General features: G+C 41.0%; 1 protein-coding gene across 1 annotated transcript in view; it reads left to right on the top strand.

The window, feature by feature from the left end:
- LOC121578298 (receptor-type tyrosine-protein phosphatase T-like) overlaps positions 1-19,241 on the top strand; it is a 510,655-nt gene that overhangs the window by 448,613 nt on the left and 42,801 nt on the right. Inside the window, exons 22-25 of the mRNA XM_045223992.1 lie at positions 12,434-12,510; positions 13,289-13,325; positions 13,826-13,923; positions 14,433-14,549. Of these exons, the coding sequence (XP_045079927.1) occupies positions 12,434-12,510; positions 13,289-13,325; positions 13,826-13,923; positions 14,433-14,549 (329 nt within the window). The remainder of the gene's footprint in view (positions 1-12,433; positions 12,511-13,288; positions 13,326-13,825; positions 13,924-14,432; positions 14,550-19,241) is intronic.

Below are 19,241 nucleotides of genomic sequence, written 5' to 3'. Positions count from 1 at the left end.
CTGCCGGACATTCCCTCCCCTACCCTGAACCAATTGTGCGCCGCCCCATGGGTCTCCCGGTCACGGCCGGCTACGACAGAGCCTGGATTCGAACCACTGTGCCACTCAGGAAACTTCCGACTTCAACTGTATTTACATTTTACATATACATTTTACATACACATAGCTAAGCTTTTTAGCGGGATCCCGGGACACAAAATTGCGGTAAAAAGTAAACACATCACGGAATCCATAGCTAGACATGATACAGTTGACAGCTTGTAGATCTGGTTCCAGGAAACACCGCAGGGAGAGGAAATGGCGACTGTGCTTGAATCTGAAAGTGCGGCAAGTGAAATGTGAAGAAGTTATACAGGGCATTCGGAAAGTATTCAGACCCGTTGACTTTTTTCACATATTGTTACCTTACAGCCTTACTCTAAAATGGATTAAATTGTTTTTTCCCCTCATCAATCTACACACAATACTCTATAATGACAAAGCAAAAACTGGCTTTTAGACATTTTTGCAAATTTATTAAACTTAAAAAACGGAACTATCACATTTACATCAGTATTCAGACCCTCTACACAGTACTTTGTTGAAGCATCTTTGGCAGCGATTACAGCCTCGAGTCTTCTTGGGTATGACGCTACAAGCTTGGCACACCGGTATTTGGGGAGTTTCTCCCATTCCTCTCTGCACATCCTCTCAAGCTCTGTCAGGTTGGATGGGGAGCGTCACTGCACAGCTATTTTCAGGTATCTCCAGAGATGTTAGATCGGGTTCAAGTCCGGGCTCTGGCTGGGCCACGCAAGGATATTCAGAGACTTGTCCCGAAGCCACTCCTGCGTTGTCTTGGTTGTGTGCTTAGGGTCGTTGTCCTGTTGGAAGGTGAACCTTCACCCCAGTCTGTGGTCCTGAGCGCTCTGGAGCAGGTTTTCATCACGGATCTCTCTGTACTTTGCTGTAACAAGATGTTGAAAAGGGGAAGGGGTCTGAATACTTTCCAAATGCACTGTAGCTGAAGTCTTGTTGGATATAGATGACGATAACCTTAGTCAGAAAATCCCAGGAGTGGTCAGTGCACGTCGCCTGACCCGTATGGTAAATGGAAGTAAGGAGAAAAGCCTGTCGATATTATTGTTGTTTGAGGAGACACTACCTGAATATGTGAAGCTTGGATATGTGAGGTATGCGCTTAGAGCATTTGTGTCCAATCCATTACAGTGTGGGAATTGTAAAGTATATGGTCACGTGTCAAATGTTTGCAGACGGGAGAGGTATAGTATTGAAGAATCTGTCAATGGAAAATGTTGCAACTGTGGTGGGGATCATACTCCGGACTTCCTTGAGTGCCCTGTTAGGGTGAAGGAGGTCAAGGTGTCAAGGATCAGGGCTGTGCAGCAGATTTCCTATGTGGAGGCGGTGAAGAGAGTCGAAGGGGCAAGAGGCAACAGTGTTGAAGATATGGCAGTGGGTGCAATGCAACCCGTTGCTAGTGTTTTAAGTCAATCGAGTTATCTGGATGCACTCACTGTGAAGAAAGTGGATTTTGTGGCATTTATAACCACAGTGATTAATTGTACAGCACACGTGTCTAAACAGCTGGACATCATTATATCTGCAGCCGAGAAGTTTTTGGGGCTCCAAGACTTCACGGCAGAAGCACTGCAAGGACTATTGTCGATAGGACAGGTAGAATTTTTTTGTTCATTTTATTTTGTAAACTAGATTTCTATTGTCTTTGTCTACTGATATTTTATTCATTTTTACCCACATAATTTCCTTTTTTGGGATCCTTATTATTCACCCGCACAGTATGTGGCGGAATGCACATCAAATTGTTGCGAACGCCATTATACCATAGAAGAAGAATCCGTAGCTATAAAACTTCAACTTTGATTTAGATATATTTCTTAAATACGTGTGAAATAAAATTTACAAACCCACTTAGCTGTGCACGCCGATGAAGTCTTTAAGCCCTTCCCCCTTCCCTTTGTTTCATGTTTTTGTTTCTTCCTGCTGTTAGTTTGTCGTTGTCTTGTTTGATGTCTGTTTTTTATTTAGTTTCTACAATTGTAAAGCGACTTAGGATAATTGAAAAGCGCTATAGAAGTCCCATGTATTATTATTATTATTATTAAACATTCTCTACTTCTTTGCAAACAAAAGGTCTTGCAGATAATACTGGCTTATTCTCTTTGAAATGATTTAATATTTTCTCATAAGAGAACCACATTTTCAACCCTTTGACAAGATGTTTTAATTATGCCGCAGTCTTTGAAAACAGTGCTGTCTACAGGTCTGTCTACACTATTATGTCATGTTGTTAGAGAACCCAAGGCCCCTAATGCGATACAAGAGTAGCATATTGCCCCAATGACATTAATACTTTTTTATTAAGGGTTTAGATGTCACTGGCGAGACACTTCCTACAAGTGAAGGCTTTTAAATGAAAACTTGCTCTAAAATGAAATAGCCTGTCATATGCTGATAGCCAACAGGAATTACGATACATTTTCTATTAGTAAAAGCGTTTTAATTACATGAGCTTGTAATGGAAACTGTCCATCTTACTGCATGCTCGTACAAATGCTACATTTCTCATGACATTTTTTTTTTTACCACTGAGAAAGAATGGTAGGTATCTTCATTTCACATTATAAGTCTGCCAAGAGCGATCCACAGTTAATTGTTCGACCCAAAATATGCTTTTTGGAAAATGTCACTCTGCAAACTTGAACAGTCACTCTGTGTAAGAGATTGTCATCTGCTCTGGAAAATTCAGAATGTCTTCTATTTCCCCTCCTCACCTCTTATTTTGAGACATTAAAAAGGATAATTTGAGTAGAAGTGTCGATGGAAAGATGCTTTTCCTCCAACCCTTGCCAACCAAGCCTCTACTCAAACATCCACACAGTGTCTAACTAAATGTTAATCAATACTAAAGCTCACCCTCCCAGCCACTCACACTGCCCAATTACCTATGACAATTTATGGAATGGCAAGAAAAACAGCGAGCACTTTCGATTATAAGCAGCTGTCCCATTCCATTTCTTCTGTGCCTTTTCGCCCCACACTGTGTAAACATAAAGCCTCCCATATGGTCATTTATAATTCAGCAGACTCGGCTACCAAAATAAACAGTGTTATTGGCAAACATTTACATATCAGAGAGATTGGAGGAATTGGTGGCAAACCTGTAAAGCAGAACTGCCTACAGGAACCTCTCAAAACATTATTTTCATTTTATTTTCCTCTTGTCCAGAATAGTCCCTTTCTTTAGCATTACAGTTGTTTTAAGGAGGAAAAGTTATTAAGTTACGAAAATGTTGCTTATTTATTGGGAAAAAAGCACATTTGATACATCCCTAGGGGAATTTCACAGATGCTTGTTGACTGAATGGTTTATATTTAATTGCAATGGAGTGCTTTGGTTGCTATTGATAGTAGGCGTTTTCAAAGTGGACCGCAGCTCCCATGTTGCAGTTGGGTCAATGTGAGGGACACTTTGAAATTATGGTGAAGGAAACTTACTTCACAGAGTCAGACAGACCGTTTTCATCATATACAATAGGCATGTAACTCTGGCTTAATGATTATTGATTTCGCAAATAAATAGCAAGGTGTTTGACATACTGTATATGTTGTACAAGAAACCAGAGAGGGAGCAAAGATATTTAGCTGTCAAAAAGTAAAAGGGTATTGAGTCAAGATGATTTGATATTCCTTGTCTTTGCAATTATATCCTCTCTCCAGGAAAAGCAATCGAGAGGGCTTTACCTGATGCAATCTTCTTCAGACATGAACCAACACCGCACTATTTCCCAATGACTGGGTCAACAACACAACCTCCACTGAGGTATATGAGTGTAGAACGCTTTATTACACAAACTGTCACTCACTAGAGTGTGTTTTGAATCATGTGTAACACCGTCAGAAGGTGCCTTGTGAAGAAGTGCTCCCTGAATAATAAGTATCCCAGTTTTTAATTTCCATTAAAAAGAACACAGAGGTAACCACCACTCTGACGGCTCGCCGATAGTCGATTCCCTTCAAGTTGGGCTGCATGTGTGTGTGCACGCAGGCTCTTTGCAAGTCGCTCATATCTTAACTGGCATTCATTCCCGACACGTAACATTGAAGGATCTTCAGAGATTCCCTTGAAGTCGATGCCGTAGAAATCCTCTGATGTATTGACCAAAGACTGATGATTAGCATTCCCTTGACTCACTTCCCCAATGTTTACTGGGTGCTTTTTTGCACCTGGCATCAATGTGAAGAAACAAGCAACTCTCAGGAAGCATTGATAAAATATCCACAACATACAGTAAATAGGCCCCAATGAGTGAGGTTATTAAACGCTGGTTATTAACAACTTGATGATGTAACTGGGGTATAATTAAGAGTTATTATGATTAATAGCTTGTAATTTATGGTTAAGAGCTACAATGTGTGATTGACAACTACTGACTTATTACAGAAAATAGTTTGTATTTATTTAAAGGAACCCACTGATCCTTAGACTGTCTAGCTTACACAAGAGTCTGATATAACCTCCTACAGTATATTTTAACAGTACATTTCAATATTCCCTGTTGGGCAAAGACCTCCCTTCTCCCCTCCTTGCTAATACACTTCCTCCGCTGTAATCCACTCCCGATCTGGATGACACTTGACCAAACATGGGCTTCTCGTTGAACAGGGTTAAAGTAAACACTTAGCGTTGTTGATGAAACCCTCAGCATCTCTCAGGTACACCTCGAGGCAGAGTCTAATCTCTGAGCTGTGGAACAGGATTAAACCGGATCAGTCAACTACCAGCATGCTTTGCGGGACAATCAGCAGGAAACAGCATTCTGCCTGTTTGACAGTGGAACCTCCAGGAGGGCTGACTTTAACAGGCTATTAAAGTCCATAATGCGTTCAGCCACATTGACAGTTTAGTGGCAATGTATAAACTCTCTGGGGAGAACATAGGCTTTAGTGATTAATGGAGCTGTGACATACCACGTGTTACCCGGAGAAGCCTGGTCCCCTCGATCAGCAATTCAAATTTCCACACTGCTGTGTTTTTAAATGTACCAACGTTTTCACTGTAATCCTTTCTACATGATGTAGACCAGGCATGGACAACTGGCGGCCCAAGGCCTTGGATCAATTTGGTTGTGCATCAGCAGTTTTTTTATTGTTAAGTCAGTCACTCAATTAGCCCATATCAGCAACATTTTTATAGATTGGTAAATTAGTCTAGCGGCCAGCTATCTAAACTTGTAATAGGCCTAAACATGGTCAGATTACCGACCGGGGGTCCCCCATTGATTTTGTTAATCACTCTCACTCAGATTTTATAGTAAACTCCACTCTATGGCAAAATATGTAGATTTGTAGGAAATTAGCTGTAAAACTGCTAATTTTCCTCCCTGCCCCATGGCAAAATGTGTAGAATTGCAGCAAACATGCTTTAATAGGGCAACATTTTCTCTATGCCCCATGGCAAATTGTGTAGCATTGCTCAATATTAATTATTCCCTGATGTAGACTGTGAAACTGAGATTATGATATTCTGTAGGTCTCAGAGACAGAATTCTATAGACAGTAGACAAAGACAATAGAAATCTAGTTTACAAAACAAACCCCTGTAGCTCAGTTGGTAGAGCATGGCGCTTGCAACGCCAGGGTTGTGGGTTCGTTTCCCACGGGGGGCCAGTATGAAAATGTATGCACTCACTAACTGTAAGTCGCTCTGGATAAGGGCGTCTGCTAAAATGTACTCAAGTTCATATGAACCAAGCTGCTCCCCAGAAGTCCAAAGTAAACAAGCCCCTGCACCAAACTTTTACAAAAAAAGGAAGACAGAGCAGCAAAAGAGAATCGATAGTTCAGCCGAGGAGTCGGTAGCATGAATCAGTAATGAGTTCAGGACCCCTCTGTATGAGGACTGGGCTAATGATGCCTTTATTGGGGGTGTGCTTGAGGCATATGGTGCTCAAGGCATATGAGTGTTATAGCCTGGAGGCTTGCACAGGGAAGCCTTGTGTGAGCGAGGTACTCTGTGGCGCCAAGAACATCCAGCCTTCTTTTTACCCTTCACACAACCCCCTGCCAGCCCTCATCCAGGAGCCTGGCTCAGGTGTGTCAGGGCTGGAATGAAAGACCCAGTAATCCTGCTCAGTAATCCTGATGGAGGAGATGATTCATATTTTACCACAGGTTGAGGCCTGTGCCAGCCAGGGTCACACTTTATTTGGATAGTCCGGATTTTCCATCTGTAAATGCTCTTACAGATGGTCCCTATCAACAAACTATATATTGATAAGCAACTGCTTGCTAAGGTTACGGTTAGGTTTCGAATATGAGTAAGGGTTAAGGGTTAGGGTAAGGGTTAGGGTTAGGGATAGTTTGTTTAAATGTTATTTATTGTCTGTAGATAGTCTGTAGAGCATCTACAGATTAGGGTTGAATATTGTCCCGGTATTTTGCAAATATTCCATCCCGAGAATAAATCACTTTTCTCCAGGGTAACCCAATATTTCCCGCCAAAACCGGAAGTGTCATTCTAAAGCATATAAAGCATAAAAATATGTCTGGATTTGATTGGAGTTTGACTGCCATGACAATTCAAGCCTGATGCTACCTGAGCCTGATGAGCCATACATTAAAGCCCAAATGATTGTGTCGTTACCCAATACAGCATATATAATATACTGTATGTGATACCGCACATGACGCATGACAGAAAAACATAAAAGCCCATAGATGTAACTATGCTCTCTTGGGTAAATAAATGAAAAGCTCCAGTAGGCTAATCTTTTTGAGTGTGGACTGTATTACTGTACTTTATCGTATTATACTATATTATATGATTGGAACTACGCACCTCATTCAAACCAGGAAGCTGGGAGAGAACATGGGATGCTGGTGCAGGACATGTGTCCTACAAAGTGACAATTATAGGCTAGCAAATGTGATTTTAATTTTGAAATATATAATAGGGCTTATTACATATTTTTATAATTAGTAGGCTGATGCATATATAGGCTACCTTTCATAATTTCCCCCTAATTCTGTGCGACATGCGCATTAGCCTACTTCCTCTTTCTCTCTCTATTGTTGCTTCATTTCTTCCTTGTTTTTAACAGTTAGCCATTACAATGATCTTCATCATTGTAACGGCATGCTTGAATAATATAGTAATTGAATAAGATGTAGACGGCTTTCATGCCTCTTCACGAAGATTGAGTGGTTATGGGTGATAGTCTGAATAAAAAACTGCTGTACTCTACCGCCATCGCACACGCTCTCTCTTTATTCAAACTCCCAGTGAGTTCAATTGGGCTGCTGTTTTTAACATTCAGCAAACAAGAGTTTGCATCCCTCTTCGAAAAGTCTATTAGTATAAGAAATGGAAAATAATAATAATTCCAACAAGCTATTCTAGTCTAGATTTTCCTGGGACTCCAAGAGTTTAGGAGCAATTTTTTTAAGGAGAGGCCAGCGGAGCGCAGGTGCATATTGCGCAAGAGACAGAGACTATAAATTTAAAAGCTTATGCATAACCCATCATTCATTAGCTAAATATACAGTGCCTTCAGAAAGTATTCACACCCCTATACTCTTTCCACGTTATTGTGTTACAGCATGATTTTCTAATTATTTCAATTGAGATGTTTTGTGCCTTGCCTACACACAATACCCCATAATGTCAAAGTGGAATTATGTTTTTAGACATTTTTACAAATTAATAAAAAATGAAAAGCTGAAATGTCTTGAGTCAATAAAATATTCAACCCCTTTATTATGGCAAGCCTAAATAAGTTCAGCAGTAAAACATAGCTTAACAAGTCACATAATAAGTTGAATGGATGCACTCTGTGTGCAATAACAGTGTTTAACATGATTTTTGAATGACTACCTCATATCTGTACCCCACACATACAATTATCTGTAAGGTCCCTCAGTCGAGCAGTGAATTTCAAACACAGATGTAACTACAAAGACCAGGGAGGTTTTCAAATGCCTCGCAAAGAAGGGCACCTATTGGTAGATTGGTTAAACAAAAAAGCAGACATTGAATATGCCTTTGAGCTGGTGAAGTAATTAAATACACTTTGGATGGTGTATCAATACACCCAGTCACTACAAAGATGCAGGTGTCCTTCCTAACTCAGTTGCAGGAGAGGAAGGAAGGTGTGATGTTAAAATAGTTAGAGTTTAATGGCTGTGTTAGGAGAAAACTGAGGATGCATCAACAACATTGTAGTTACTCCACAATACTAATTTAATTGACAGAGTGAAAAGAAGGAAGCTTGTACATGAATCCTGTTTTCAACAAGGCACTAAAGTATTGCTGGGTAAAAATGTGGCAAAGCAATTCACTTTTTGTCCTGAATACAAAGTGTTATGTTTGGGGAATATCCAATACAACACATTACTGAGTATCACTCTCCATATTTTCAATCATATTGGTGGCTGCATCATGTTATTGGTGTGATTGTCATCGTTAAGGACTGAGGAGTTTTTCAAAATAAAAAAGAAACGGAATGGAGCTAAGCACAGGCAAAATCCTAGAGGAAAACCTTGTTTAGTCTGCTTTCCACCAGACACTGGGAGATGAATTAACCTAAAACACAAGGCCAAATCTACACTGGAGTTACTTACCAAGAAGAGAGTGAATGTTCCTGAGTAGCCGAGTTACAGTTTTAACTTAAATCTGCTTGAAAATGATCAACTAGCAATGATCAACAACCAGTTTGACAAAGCTTGAATAATTTTTTAAAGAATAATGGGCAAACATTGTACAATCCAGGTGTGCAAAGCTCTTAGAAACTTACATTTATGTAATTTAGCAGATGCTCTTATCCAGAGCAACTTACAGTTAGTGAGTACATACATTTTTCATACTGGCCCCTCATTGGAATCGAAACCACAACCCTGGCGTTGCAAGCACCATGCTCTACCAACTGCAAGAGCCATGCTCTACCAACTGAGCTACATGGGACTTACCCAGAATAACTCACAGCTGTAATCGCAGCCAAAGGTAATTCTAACATGTATTGACTCAGGGGTGTGCATACTTATGTAAATGAGATATTTCTGTATTTAATTTTCAATAAATGTGCCAACATTTCTAAAAATCTATCTTGAACAGGATTATCTATTTTGGATGAAATTTGAATGGAATTGATGTAGAGAGAAAGATTGCTCGCATATGAACTGATTTAAAGCAAAGATTTTCAAGTGATAGAATGTTATTAAAAAAATGCAGCTGCAATAAAAAAAGAAATAATCTTTACAATTTTTCTACAGTCACAAAAAATATGGTGACCCCTGAAAGCCAGATGGAGACGTGCATTCAGTCCTTATATGACTGTAGAATAGACAACGCTGCAGCAAATGTAGGCCTACCTGTCACAAGATTACTGTGATGAGATGATACACGCATTGTGAACTGGCTCCCCACCCTGAGCGTTGATGATTGATCATGCAGATAGCAGAGAGAAGGCCATAGAGAAGCCATATTTAGACATCACATATCATTTAACAGTTCCATTTCATGTCATACTGTTGTCATAAATAATGTATTATTTACCGGTTTCTCATAGTTATTTATCCCTGGAAAAGTGAGTGGGTTTGGGCGGTAAATCTTGGTAACCCGTTTCCGGGATTCAACCTTACTACAGATGGACTATCCAAATAAAGTGTTACCCTGGCCAGCCCCAGGCCCATTCCCAGTCCCATCACCCGCCCCAGCCAGCATCCACACCGGAGCCTCCAGTCCCTGCCCAATTATACGCACCACTCTGGGCACGGATCGAGGAGAGGCCTCCCTGTAGCGGGCTTTTGTTGTGATAGCTGACACAGTCTTGTTTAGTTACCTCTGTCTCTCTGCATGCCATGCTCTCTGTGGAAGGGAGGAGGGCAGGATGCATGCAGATGGTCTCCTGGCATAAGGGGGTTATGTGAGAGGAGTGGTAGGAAGGGAAAAGAGGAGAGTCACTCGGCCGACCAATGGAATGTTGGTTTTTAACCATCGTTGCCCAGTAAAGAGAGATCAGAAAGAAGATAACCCCGGAATATAGACCGATATCTATGTTAAGCGCAGATATGAATCTGTCCTCGTCAATATATACCTTGCTGGCTGGCTGGCTTCTGGGCCTTTCAACCAGGAGCATCAAATCAGTCATGAGACATGCTGCGGTGCCAGAACATTTGCATTTCACACAGATCAAAGTGAGACGAGAGCAGTGTGTTACTCATCCTCCCATCGTCATCAGGTCCTTTCCTCCTCCTCAAACAGGCCCTACCGCCACCGCCATCACCATCACTCCCTTCATTGCCAAGACGAGGCCCTGTGAAGTCACGCTCAATATTTCACATGTCGAAATTACAGTAATGGGTCATGTGTTTGTGGAGAGAGAGGTAGATTTTGCGGTTGAAGTAAATAATTCAGTCATGCAGTGAGATTAGTCATGTTCTCTGTGTAAGGACCTAGTGGCGCTTTTGGCAGTTTCAAGATGGAAATCGTTTCTCTGAAGAGGAGGAAGAAACATGTCTTTGTAATCAGTCCCATGGGTATAATAGACTACACAGAGTGACTGATGCTTCTACGGTGCTACAAATTGTTTTTTTGCCATTAAAATACTGCAAATCAGTCTCTATCACTAGAGTGTGTTTTTTCATATACAGTGGCTTGCGAAAGTATTCACCCCCCTTGGCATTTTTCCTATTTTCTTGCCTTACAACCTTGAATTAAAATGGATTTTTTGCGGGTTTTGTATCAATTGATTTACAAAAAAATGTTTTGTGTGAAAGTGAATACTTTGTAGAGCCACCTTTTGCAGCAATTACAGCTGCAAGTCTCTTGAGGTATGTCTCTATAAGCTTGGCACATCTAGCCACTGGGTTTTTTGTCCATTCTTCCACTGCTCCAGCTCCTTCAAGTTCAATGGGTTCTGCTGGTGTACAGCAATCTTTAAGTCATACCACAGATACTCAATTGGATTGAGGCCTGGGCTTTGACTAGGCCATTCCAAGACATTTAAATGTTTCCACTTACACCACTCGAGTGTTGCTTTAGCAGTATGCTTAGGGTCATTGTCCTGCTGGAAGGTGAACCTCCGTCCCAGTCTCAAATCTCTGAAAGACTGAAACAGGTTTCCCTCGGGAATTTCCCTGTATTTAGTGCCATCTATCATTCCTTCAATTCTGACCAGTTTCCCAGTCCCTGCCGATGAAAAACATCCCCATAGCATGATACTGCCACCACCATGCTTCACTGTGGGGATGGTGTTCTCGGGGTGATGAGAGGTGTTGGGTTTGCGCCAGACATAGTGTTTTCCTTGATGGCCAAAAAGCTAAATTTTAGTCTCATCTGACCAGAGTCCCTTCTTCCATATGTTTGGGGAGTCTCCCACATGCCTTTTGGCGAACACCAAACGTGTTTGCTGATTTCTTTCTTTAAGCAATGGCTTTTTTCTGGCCACTCTTCCGTAAAGCCCAGCTCTATAGAGTGTACGGCTTAAAGTGGTCCTCTGACAGATACTCCAATCTCCGCTGTGGAGCTTTGCAGCTCCTTCAGGGTTATCTTTGGTCTCTTTGTTGCCTCTCTGATTAATGCCCTCCTTGCCTAGTCTGTGCGTTTTGGGGGGCAGCCCTCTCTTGGCAGGTTTGTTGTGGTGCCATATTCTTTCATTTTTTTTTTATAATGGATTTAAATGGTGCTCCGTGGGATGTTCAAAGTTTCTGACATTTTTTTATAACCCAACCCTGATCTGTACTTTTTTCACAACTGTCCCTGACCTGTTTGGAGAGCTCCTTGGTCTTCATGGTGCCACTTGCTTGGTGGTGCCCCTTGCTTAGTGGTGTTGCAGACTCTGGGGTCATTCAGAACAGGTGTATATATACTGAGATCATGTGACAGATCATGTGACACTTAAATTGCGCACAGGTGACTTCTGAAGGTAATTTGTTGCACCAGGTCTTATTTAGGGTCTTCATAGCAAAGGGGGTGAATACATATGCACGCACCACTTTTCCGTTATTCATTTTTTAGAATTTTCAGAAGCAATACATTTTTTTCATTTCACTTCCCCAATTTGGACTATTTGTGTATGTCCATTACATGAAATCCAAATAAAAATCCATTTAAATTACAGGTTGTAATGCCACAAAATAGGAAAAACGCCAAGGGCGACGAATACTTTTGCAAGGCACTGTAATCTGTGGTAGCAGCCCATGTAGGCTGTGTACTAAACTTTGCACTATTTAGTGCACTACTTTTGACCTGGGCCCACAGAGCTCTGGTCAAAAGTAGTGCACTATGTAACGAATAGGGTGTCATTTGGGACGCAACGTAGTCCTCAGACATGGTGTTCAGGTGTAGTTGTGTGAAACTTAAATGGGTAAATGTAACTTTAGGCCTGCTCTTTGTGAATATTTGACCCCACAGATGACCACACTCGTGTCAGACTGCAACTGCTGGATGGAGACCCCCACTCGGACTACATCAATGCCAGCTACATAGACGTAAGTATCAGGCAGCGGTGACGTGAAGGGAATCATTTTATCATAATGTCTTTGTATTTGACTTTTTATAGGAGATGAGACAGCATTATTTTCACTTCAGATCATCTTTACTAAGATATAATCAAATATTGCACAGAGCATTATGGGAATTGTAGTAGAACATGTTACTATGTGCCTGTAACGTTGACATATTATTATCTGCTGCAAACACAGTGCATCTGAGCATGTATTTGCTGCTCTTTGGATGAAAGCATCCTGCAATGACATAACTACGATAATGACAGTGTCCATATGATTGTCTCTATTATGCTGTAGATGCTGTGAATGCCCTGCACTTTGAGAAGCAGCATCAGTATAAGTCGGCATTACAGCTGTATCTATAATCATGTCATCAAGCCCCATTTCATCTAATAAAACAATGACTGGGTCGATTGTGCCAGGATCCGCTGGTAAAATTGACTGTTATACCTGGCTCTAGCCCTAGGAGCCTCAACTGTGTTGATTGTTAATTTATCTCACAGCGGTTGCAATAGTAATGAATTTGAAAATGTTTGTTTTTTTCACACAGTTGATATGGTGAAATGACAATGTCATATTAATGATATGAAATTGATATATTAACGTGAACAAGGCAATTTGTCTCGATGGAACAATATGACAGAATTGCCTTTTATTTTGGCGGATAGGAAAATGAAGAGGCTCGGATTTGATCTGATTTGGAAAGGACCTTGCGCTGTTACACCTTAGGTTTTTATTTTTTCTCTTCTCTTTCTCACAGGGGTATCATAGACCAAGACATTACATCGCCACACAAGGTAATTCAATTGGATGGAGGGGAGGTCTGTAAAGACAGTAGACCGCTGGAAATGTGTCCCCAGACATGGGGGAGGCAATTACTTGGACACCCTAAATAAAATAAAAACACAGTTAAAGCCAATAACAAATTGAAGACACCATTTCTTTAGTTCCATAACAAATGGGGGCTTATCTTAAATTGATCGTGGGCATGGTTGTGCAGTGGATAAGTTGCTCTGCTTCTGGGATCAGATAAAGCATGATGAGACGGTGATGTCATAAATCTCAAGGTTCTTCAGAAAGTATAACTGCATTGGGAAGCCAATGGGGGCTCTAGTCAAAGGTAGTGCACTTTATAGGGGATAGAAGGTGCCATTCTCGGGGATAGGGTACCATTTTTAATGCAGCCATAATGACACAATTCGAACACTTGGCTCCTATGTGTACTTCCTGGTTCCTGTTATGATCATCTCTGTCCAATCCTTCTTGATCTTATCCTTGCTTTCTTTTCTCCTTCCAGGCCCCATGCAGGAGACGGTGAGAGATTTCTGGAGGATGATCTGGCAAGAGAATTCTGTCAGTATCGTCATGGTTACGAACCTGGTGGAAGTGGGCAGGGTGAGTTCATCAAAGCGGATTTGAAAGGTGTTAGAGGAGTACTACTCTGGGGACACTGCCAAGTGGCTAAGAACGTGTGACGTTATTGCAGAACCGTCAACGTTCTTATACGGAATGGATTTATGTGCTGTTTATTTCCCCGCTGCTCGAAAAACACTTGGTGAAGAGCCAGTTGTTTAATAGGTCAGGGTGTGTCAGTCATAGCTGATATTCCCCTTCCCTACACCTCATACCATTACTGTTCACAACAACAAATAGTTCACAACAAATCAACAACAAATAATAAAAAAAATGTTTTTCAATGTAATTCAATTAGGCCTCTTTGTAAATTATGAATATACTATCAACCACAGAAATATAATGAAATGATTGGTCCTGTAATGTTAAATTAATAATATTATTTCTGTCCCTTTCGGGAACACTTTTGGCTCAACAGCACCCCAGAGGCAAAAGTCCCGCACAGCCACTTTAAGAGACAAGGATTTGACCATGAATGTTTCTCTTCCCAGGTGAAGTGCGTGAGGTACTGGCCTGACGAGACTGATGTGTACGGAGATATCAAGGTGACACTGATTGAGACAGAGCCACTGGCCGAGTACGTCATCCGCACCTTCACAGTCCAGAAGGTAAACCGACTAAGTCAATAACCATGTTCGCTTGTTTTGTTTTCATTCATTCCAACCTAATGGATTTACATATGTGGTTGACTGCAAGGTTGAAGCTAGGTTGCTCAACTGGGAAATGGGAGTATAATTGAACACTAGTAATCAGTGAGGATTTGCATTGAAAGAAGCACAATATAGTTGGGATGCAGGATTCAGAATTCGACACCATTGTTCTGTTAGCTTTTTTTTCTTTGAAAGGGAAACATCAGAGGAACAGTCATCAAACAAGCAAGCTTTGATAGTCTTGAAATGCATATTTTGTGGCTCCGTGAAAGCCGCTTAAGCAGACAGCACAACAGCTTGTAGTCAACGAATTTTGCCTGCAATTAATCCATCAGTTTTGCAAGAAAGAAAAAGTTCCTTTTAACCTTCTCACACTCTCCATTTGAAAGGGAAACAGGAAGTTGTCATTACAGAGCTACGCTATCACACCACAACCTTAATTCATGGGCCTTAAAAAGCAGTGCACCGTGATGGGTTCACGCTTCGTATGCTTTCAAATATAGCGTATTCAATCGTTTTAATTACGTCAAATAATGTGCTCTGATATTATGAAAAGCATTATTAATGACGAATCCAAAGGGATTATTTTACTGCACAACGCAGATAGATAGATCTTAAGGCCCGCACACACAGACTTTAATCCGTTGAAAATAAAATGAGCCAGAGCCCACTGGGTTGGCAAGCTTAGACATAGTTTACCCCCCCGATTTACACCGTTACCACCTTCAATAGTGCACCTGTCGACCCAAGTCTCCATACACTCCAAACAGGCGAGGTATTTTAACTGCAGTGTGAAGTGTTATGTGGGCTTTGCCGGCATATCAACGCTGGCAGGCAGGGATTAAACAGTTCACCAACCCAAATGGCAATTAACCACTTAGCATTAGCGCAGAGAGTATAGTTTATTAGGAGCCCCATTAGCTACTGCACATGCTGCAGCTACTCTTCCTGGTGTCCACATAAAATGTACAAATACATGACAAAGTACAGAACAGTAATAGACAAGAACAACATGAGATATGACATTCAATTCCAAAAATGTGTATTATTTTAAATCAGAGTTATATATAGGAAAGACACCACGAGATAACAAAAATACTATTCACACACTATTCATAAATACAGTACCAGTCAAAAGTTTGGACACACCTACTCATTCAAGGGTTTTTCTTTATTTAATTTTTTTTTTACATTGTAGAATAAAAGTCAAGACATCAAAACTATGAAATAACACATATGGAATCATGTAGTAACCAAGAAAGTGTTTAACAAATCAAAATGTATTTTAGATTTGAGATTCTTCAAATAGCCACCCTTTGCCTTGATGACAGCTCTGCATACTCTTGGAATTCTCTCAACCATCTTCATGAGGTAGTCACCTGGAATGCATTGCAATTAACAGGTGTGCCTTCTTAAAAGTTCATTTGTGGAATTTCTTTCCATCTTAATGCTTTTGTGCCAATCAGTTGTGTTGTGACAGAAGATAGCCCTATTTGGTAAAATACCAAGTCCATGTTGTGCCATGAACAGCTCAAATAAGTAAAGAGAAACGACAGTCCATCATTACTTTAAGACATGAAGGTCAGTCAATACGGAACATTTCAAGAACTTTGAAAGTTTCTTCAAGTGCAGTCGCAAAAACCATCAAGCGCTATGATGAAACTGGCTCTCATGAGGACCGCCACAGGAATGGAAGACCCAGAGTTACCTCTGCTGCAGAGGATAAGTTCAGAAATTGCAGCCGAAATAAATGCTTCACAGAGTTCAAGTAACATACACATCTCAACATCAACTGTTTAGAGGGGACTGTGTGAATCAGGCCTTCAAGGTCGAATTGCTGCAAAGAAACCACTACTAAAGGACACCAATAATAAGAAGAGACCTGCTTGGGCCAAGAAACACGAGCAATGGACATTAGAGCGTGGAAATTTGTCCTTTGGTCTGGAGTCCAAATTGGAGATTTTTGGTTCAAACCGCTGTGTCTTTGGGAGACGCGGTGTGGGTGAACGGATGATCTCCGCATGTGAAGTTCCCACCGTAAAGTATGATGGAGGAGGTGTTACAGTGTGGGGGTGCTTTGCTGGTGACTCTGTCTGTGATTTATTTAGAATTCAAGGCACACTTAACTAACATGGCTACCACAGCATTCTGCAGCGATACGCCATCCCATCTGGTTTGGGCTTAGTGGGACTATCATTTGTTTTTCAACAGAACAATGACCCAACACACATCCAGGTTGTGTAAGGGCTATTTTGCCAAGAAGGAGAGTGATGGAGTGCTGCATCAGATGACCTGGCCTCCACAATCCCCCGACCTCAACCCAATTGAGATGCTTTGGGATGAGTCGGACAGCAGAGTGAATGAAAAAAAGCAGCCAACAAGTGCTCCTTCAAGACTGTTGTAAAAGCATTCCAGGTGAAGCTGGTTGAGAGAATGCCAAGAGTGTGCAAAGCTGTCATCAAGGCAAAGGGTAGCTATTTGAAGAATCTCAATTATAAAATATATTTTGATTTGTTTAACACTTTTTTGGTTAGTACATGATTCCATATGTGTTATTTCATCGTTTTGATGTCTTCACTATTATTCGACAACGCAAAATTTTTTAAAAATAAAGAAAAACCCTTGAATGAGTAGGTGTGTCCAAACTTTTGACTGGTAGTGTACGTATTCATATTCTTATATACAGTACAGTTAAATGGGAGTTAAAAGGGAGTGGAGGTGTGAAGCCTGTGATTATTAATACTACTGTAGCCCAGCGTTATACTGTACTGTAAATGGCCACTTTCCAGTTTCCGCACATCCACTCCCTTTAAGTGCTATTGCCTTGGCTGATATCCTTATTGGTGGGTTCTATTTCAAATATATTGTTTCGATATCTCACTTTATGGGGGTTCACTCTAGCAGATTCTCTAAAGCCTTGGTCACATTCGCAGTGCTAGCTGAGTGGCGCAGTGGTTTAAGGCACTGCATCACAGTGCTAGCTGTGCCACTAGAGATTCTGGTTCGAATCCAGGCTCTGTCGTAGCCGACTGGGAGACCCATGGAGCAGCGCACAATTGGTCCAGGGTAGGGGAGGGAATGGCCAACAGGGACGTAGCTCATTTGGTAGAGCAGGGCGTTTGCAACGGCAGGGTTGTGGGTTCGATTCCCACGGAGGGCACTCACTAACTGTAAGTCGCTCTGGATAAGAGCATCTGCTAAATGATGCAAGTGCCTCAAATCCTATTTATTTTCATATCTGATTAGAATCTGTTTTTTTTCTGCAGTCTGAACAGCCAAAAAGCACATGGAATCAGATATTTCAACTTCAAATCTGATTCCTGGCCATGTGACTTCTGTCTGAATGGTCAAATCTGATGTATTTGCCCTCAAGTGATTTTAGACTGTTACTCAGCATATCTTGTTGCTTGCTAGCTACTCTGTTGACAGTTTGAAAATAACATGTGGTAGCTAACTAGCTTGTTAATTGTTTACAAACAAGTTAGTGAATGTGCTAGAAAGCTAAACATCTATCTAACTAGCTAGTTGACTGCTGTGGCTAGCCAAAAATGACTTGTTTTGAAAGGACTCGTTTTGAAAGTTGAATCATGTTATCCTTTGAAGCTTTAAACGTGTTCTTACCCTATGATTTTGAACATTCAAAGCAACTGGGAAACATCCATGGCAGACATTGTTGTCACCTTAGTTTGTACATAACTTCTAAGTGATAGGAAGCACAAGCGCCACCACCAATCAGCCTACACCACTGCACACACACCAATGGTTACTATGACAACTAGAGTAGCCTTGTCAAATGACAAATTAATCTTAACGCTACAGCATGCAATGACATTCTAAACGATTCTGTGCCTTCAACTTTGTGGCAACAGTTTGGGGAAGGCCCTTTTCGGTTTCAGCATGACAATGCCACCATACACAAAGCGAGGTCCAAACAGAAATGGTTTGTCGAGATTGGTGTGGAAGAACTTGACTGGCCTGCATTGAGCCCTGACCTCAACCCCATCGAACACCTTTGGGATGAATTGGAACACTGACTGCGAGCCAGGCCTAATCGCCCAACATCAGTGCACGACCTCACTAATGCTCTTGTGACTGAATGGAAGCAAGTCCCCGCAGGAATGTTCCTATATCTAGTGGAAAGCCTTACCAGAAGAGTGGAGGCTGTTATAGAAGCAAAAGGGGGACCAATTCCATATTAATGCCCATGATTTTGGAATGAGATGTTGAACGAGCAGGTGTCCACATACTTTTGGTCATGTAGTGTATGTGTCCAAAAAACTAAAATATATCCTTAGCTTTCTTATATCTCCTAAATATAGGAAAGACACTTCAACATCTTATTCCTTATGATAAATGTTTTGATTGTCTGTTTTGCCATTTATGAATGTGTTATTCAATGTGTTTCTATGGGCTATTGTAGTAAAGGCCAAATTCAATATTTTATCAAATATTATTTGTATATTTCTATATACCTACTGTACAGCGGAGACCCAAGCTATAGGCTTCTGTAGTGATGTTCAAATGACAGTATGGCGCCAAACCTACGAGTTGATTTATAATTTCTAGAATGTTTTAATTATATGCCCAGACTTTACACTGTATTTTATTTTACAAAGTGTATAATAGATTGTTAAATATTAGCCACTATTG

The sequence above is a fragment of the Coregonus clupeaformis genome, chromosome 12 (genome assembly GCF_020615455.1).
Source record: "Coregonus clupeaformis isolate EN_2021a chromosome 12, ASM2061545v1, whole genome shotgun sequence".
Taxonomy (NCBI): domain Eukaryota; kingdom Metazoa; phylum Chordata; class Actinopteri; order Salmoniformes; family Salmonidae; genus Coregonus; species Coregonus clupeaformis.
Note: the sequence above shows the minus strand (reverse complement) of the source record. Positions and strands in the feature narration are given on the sequence as shown.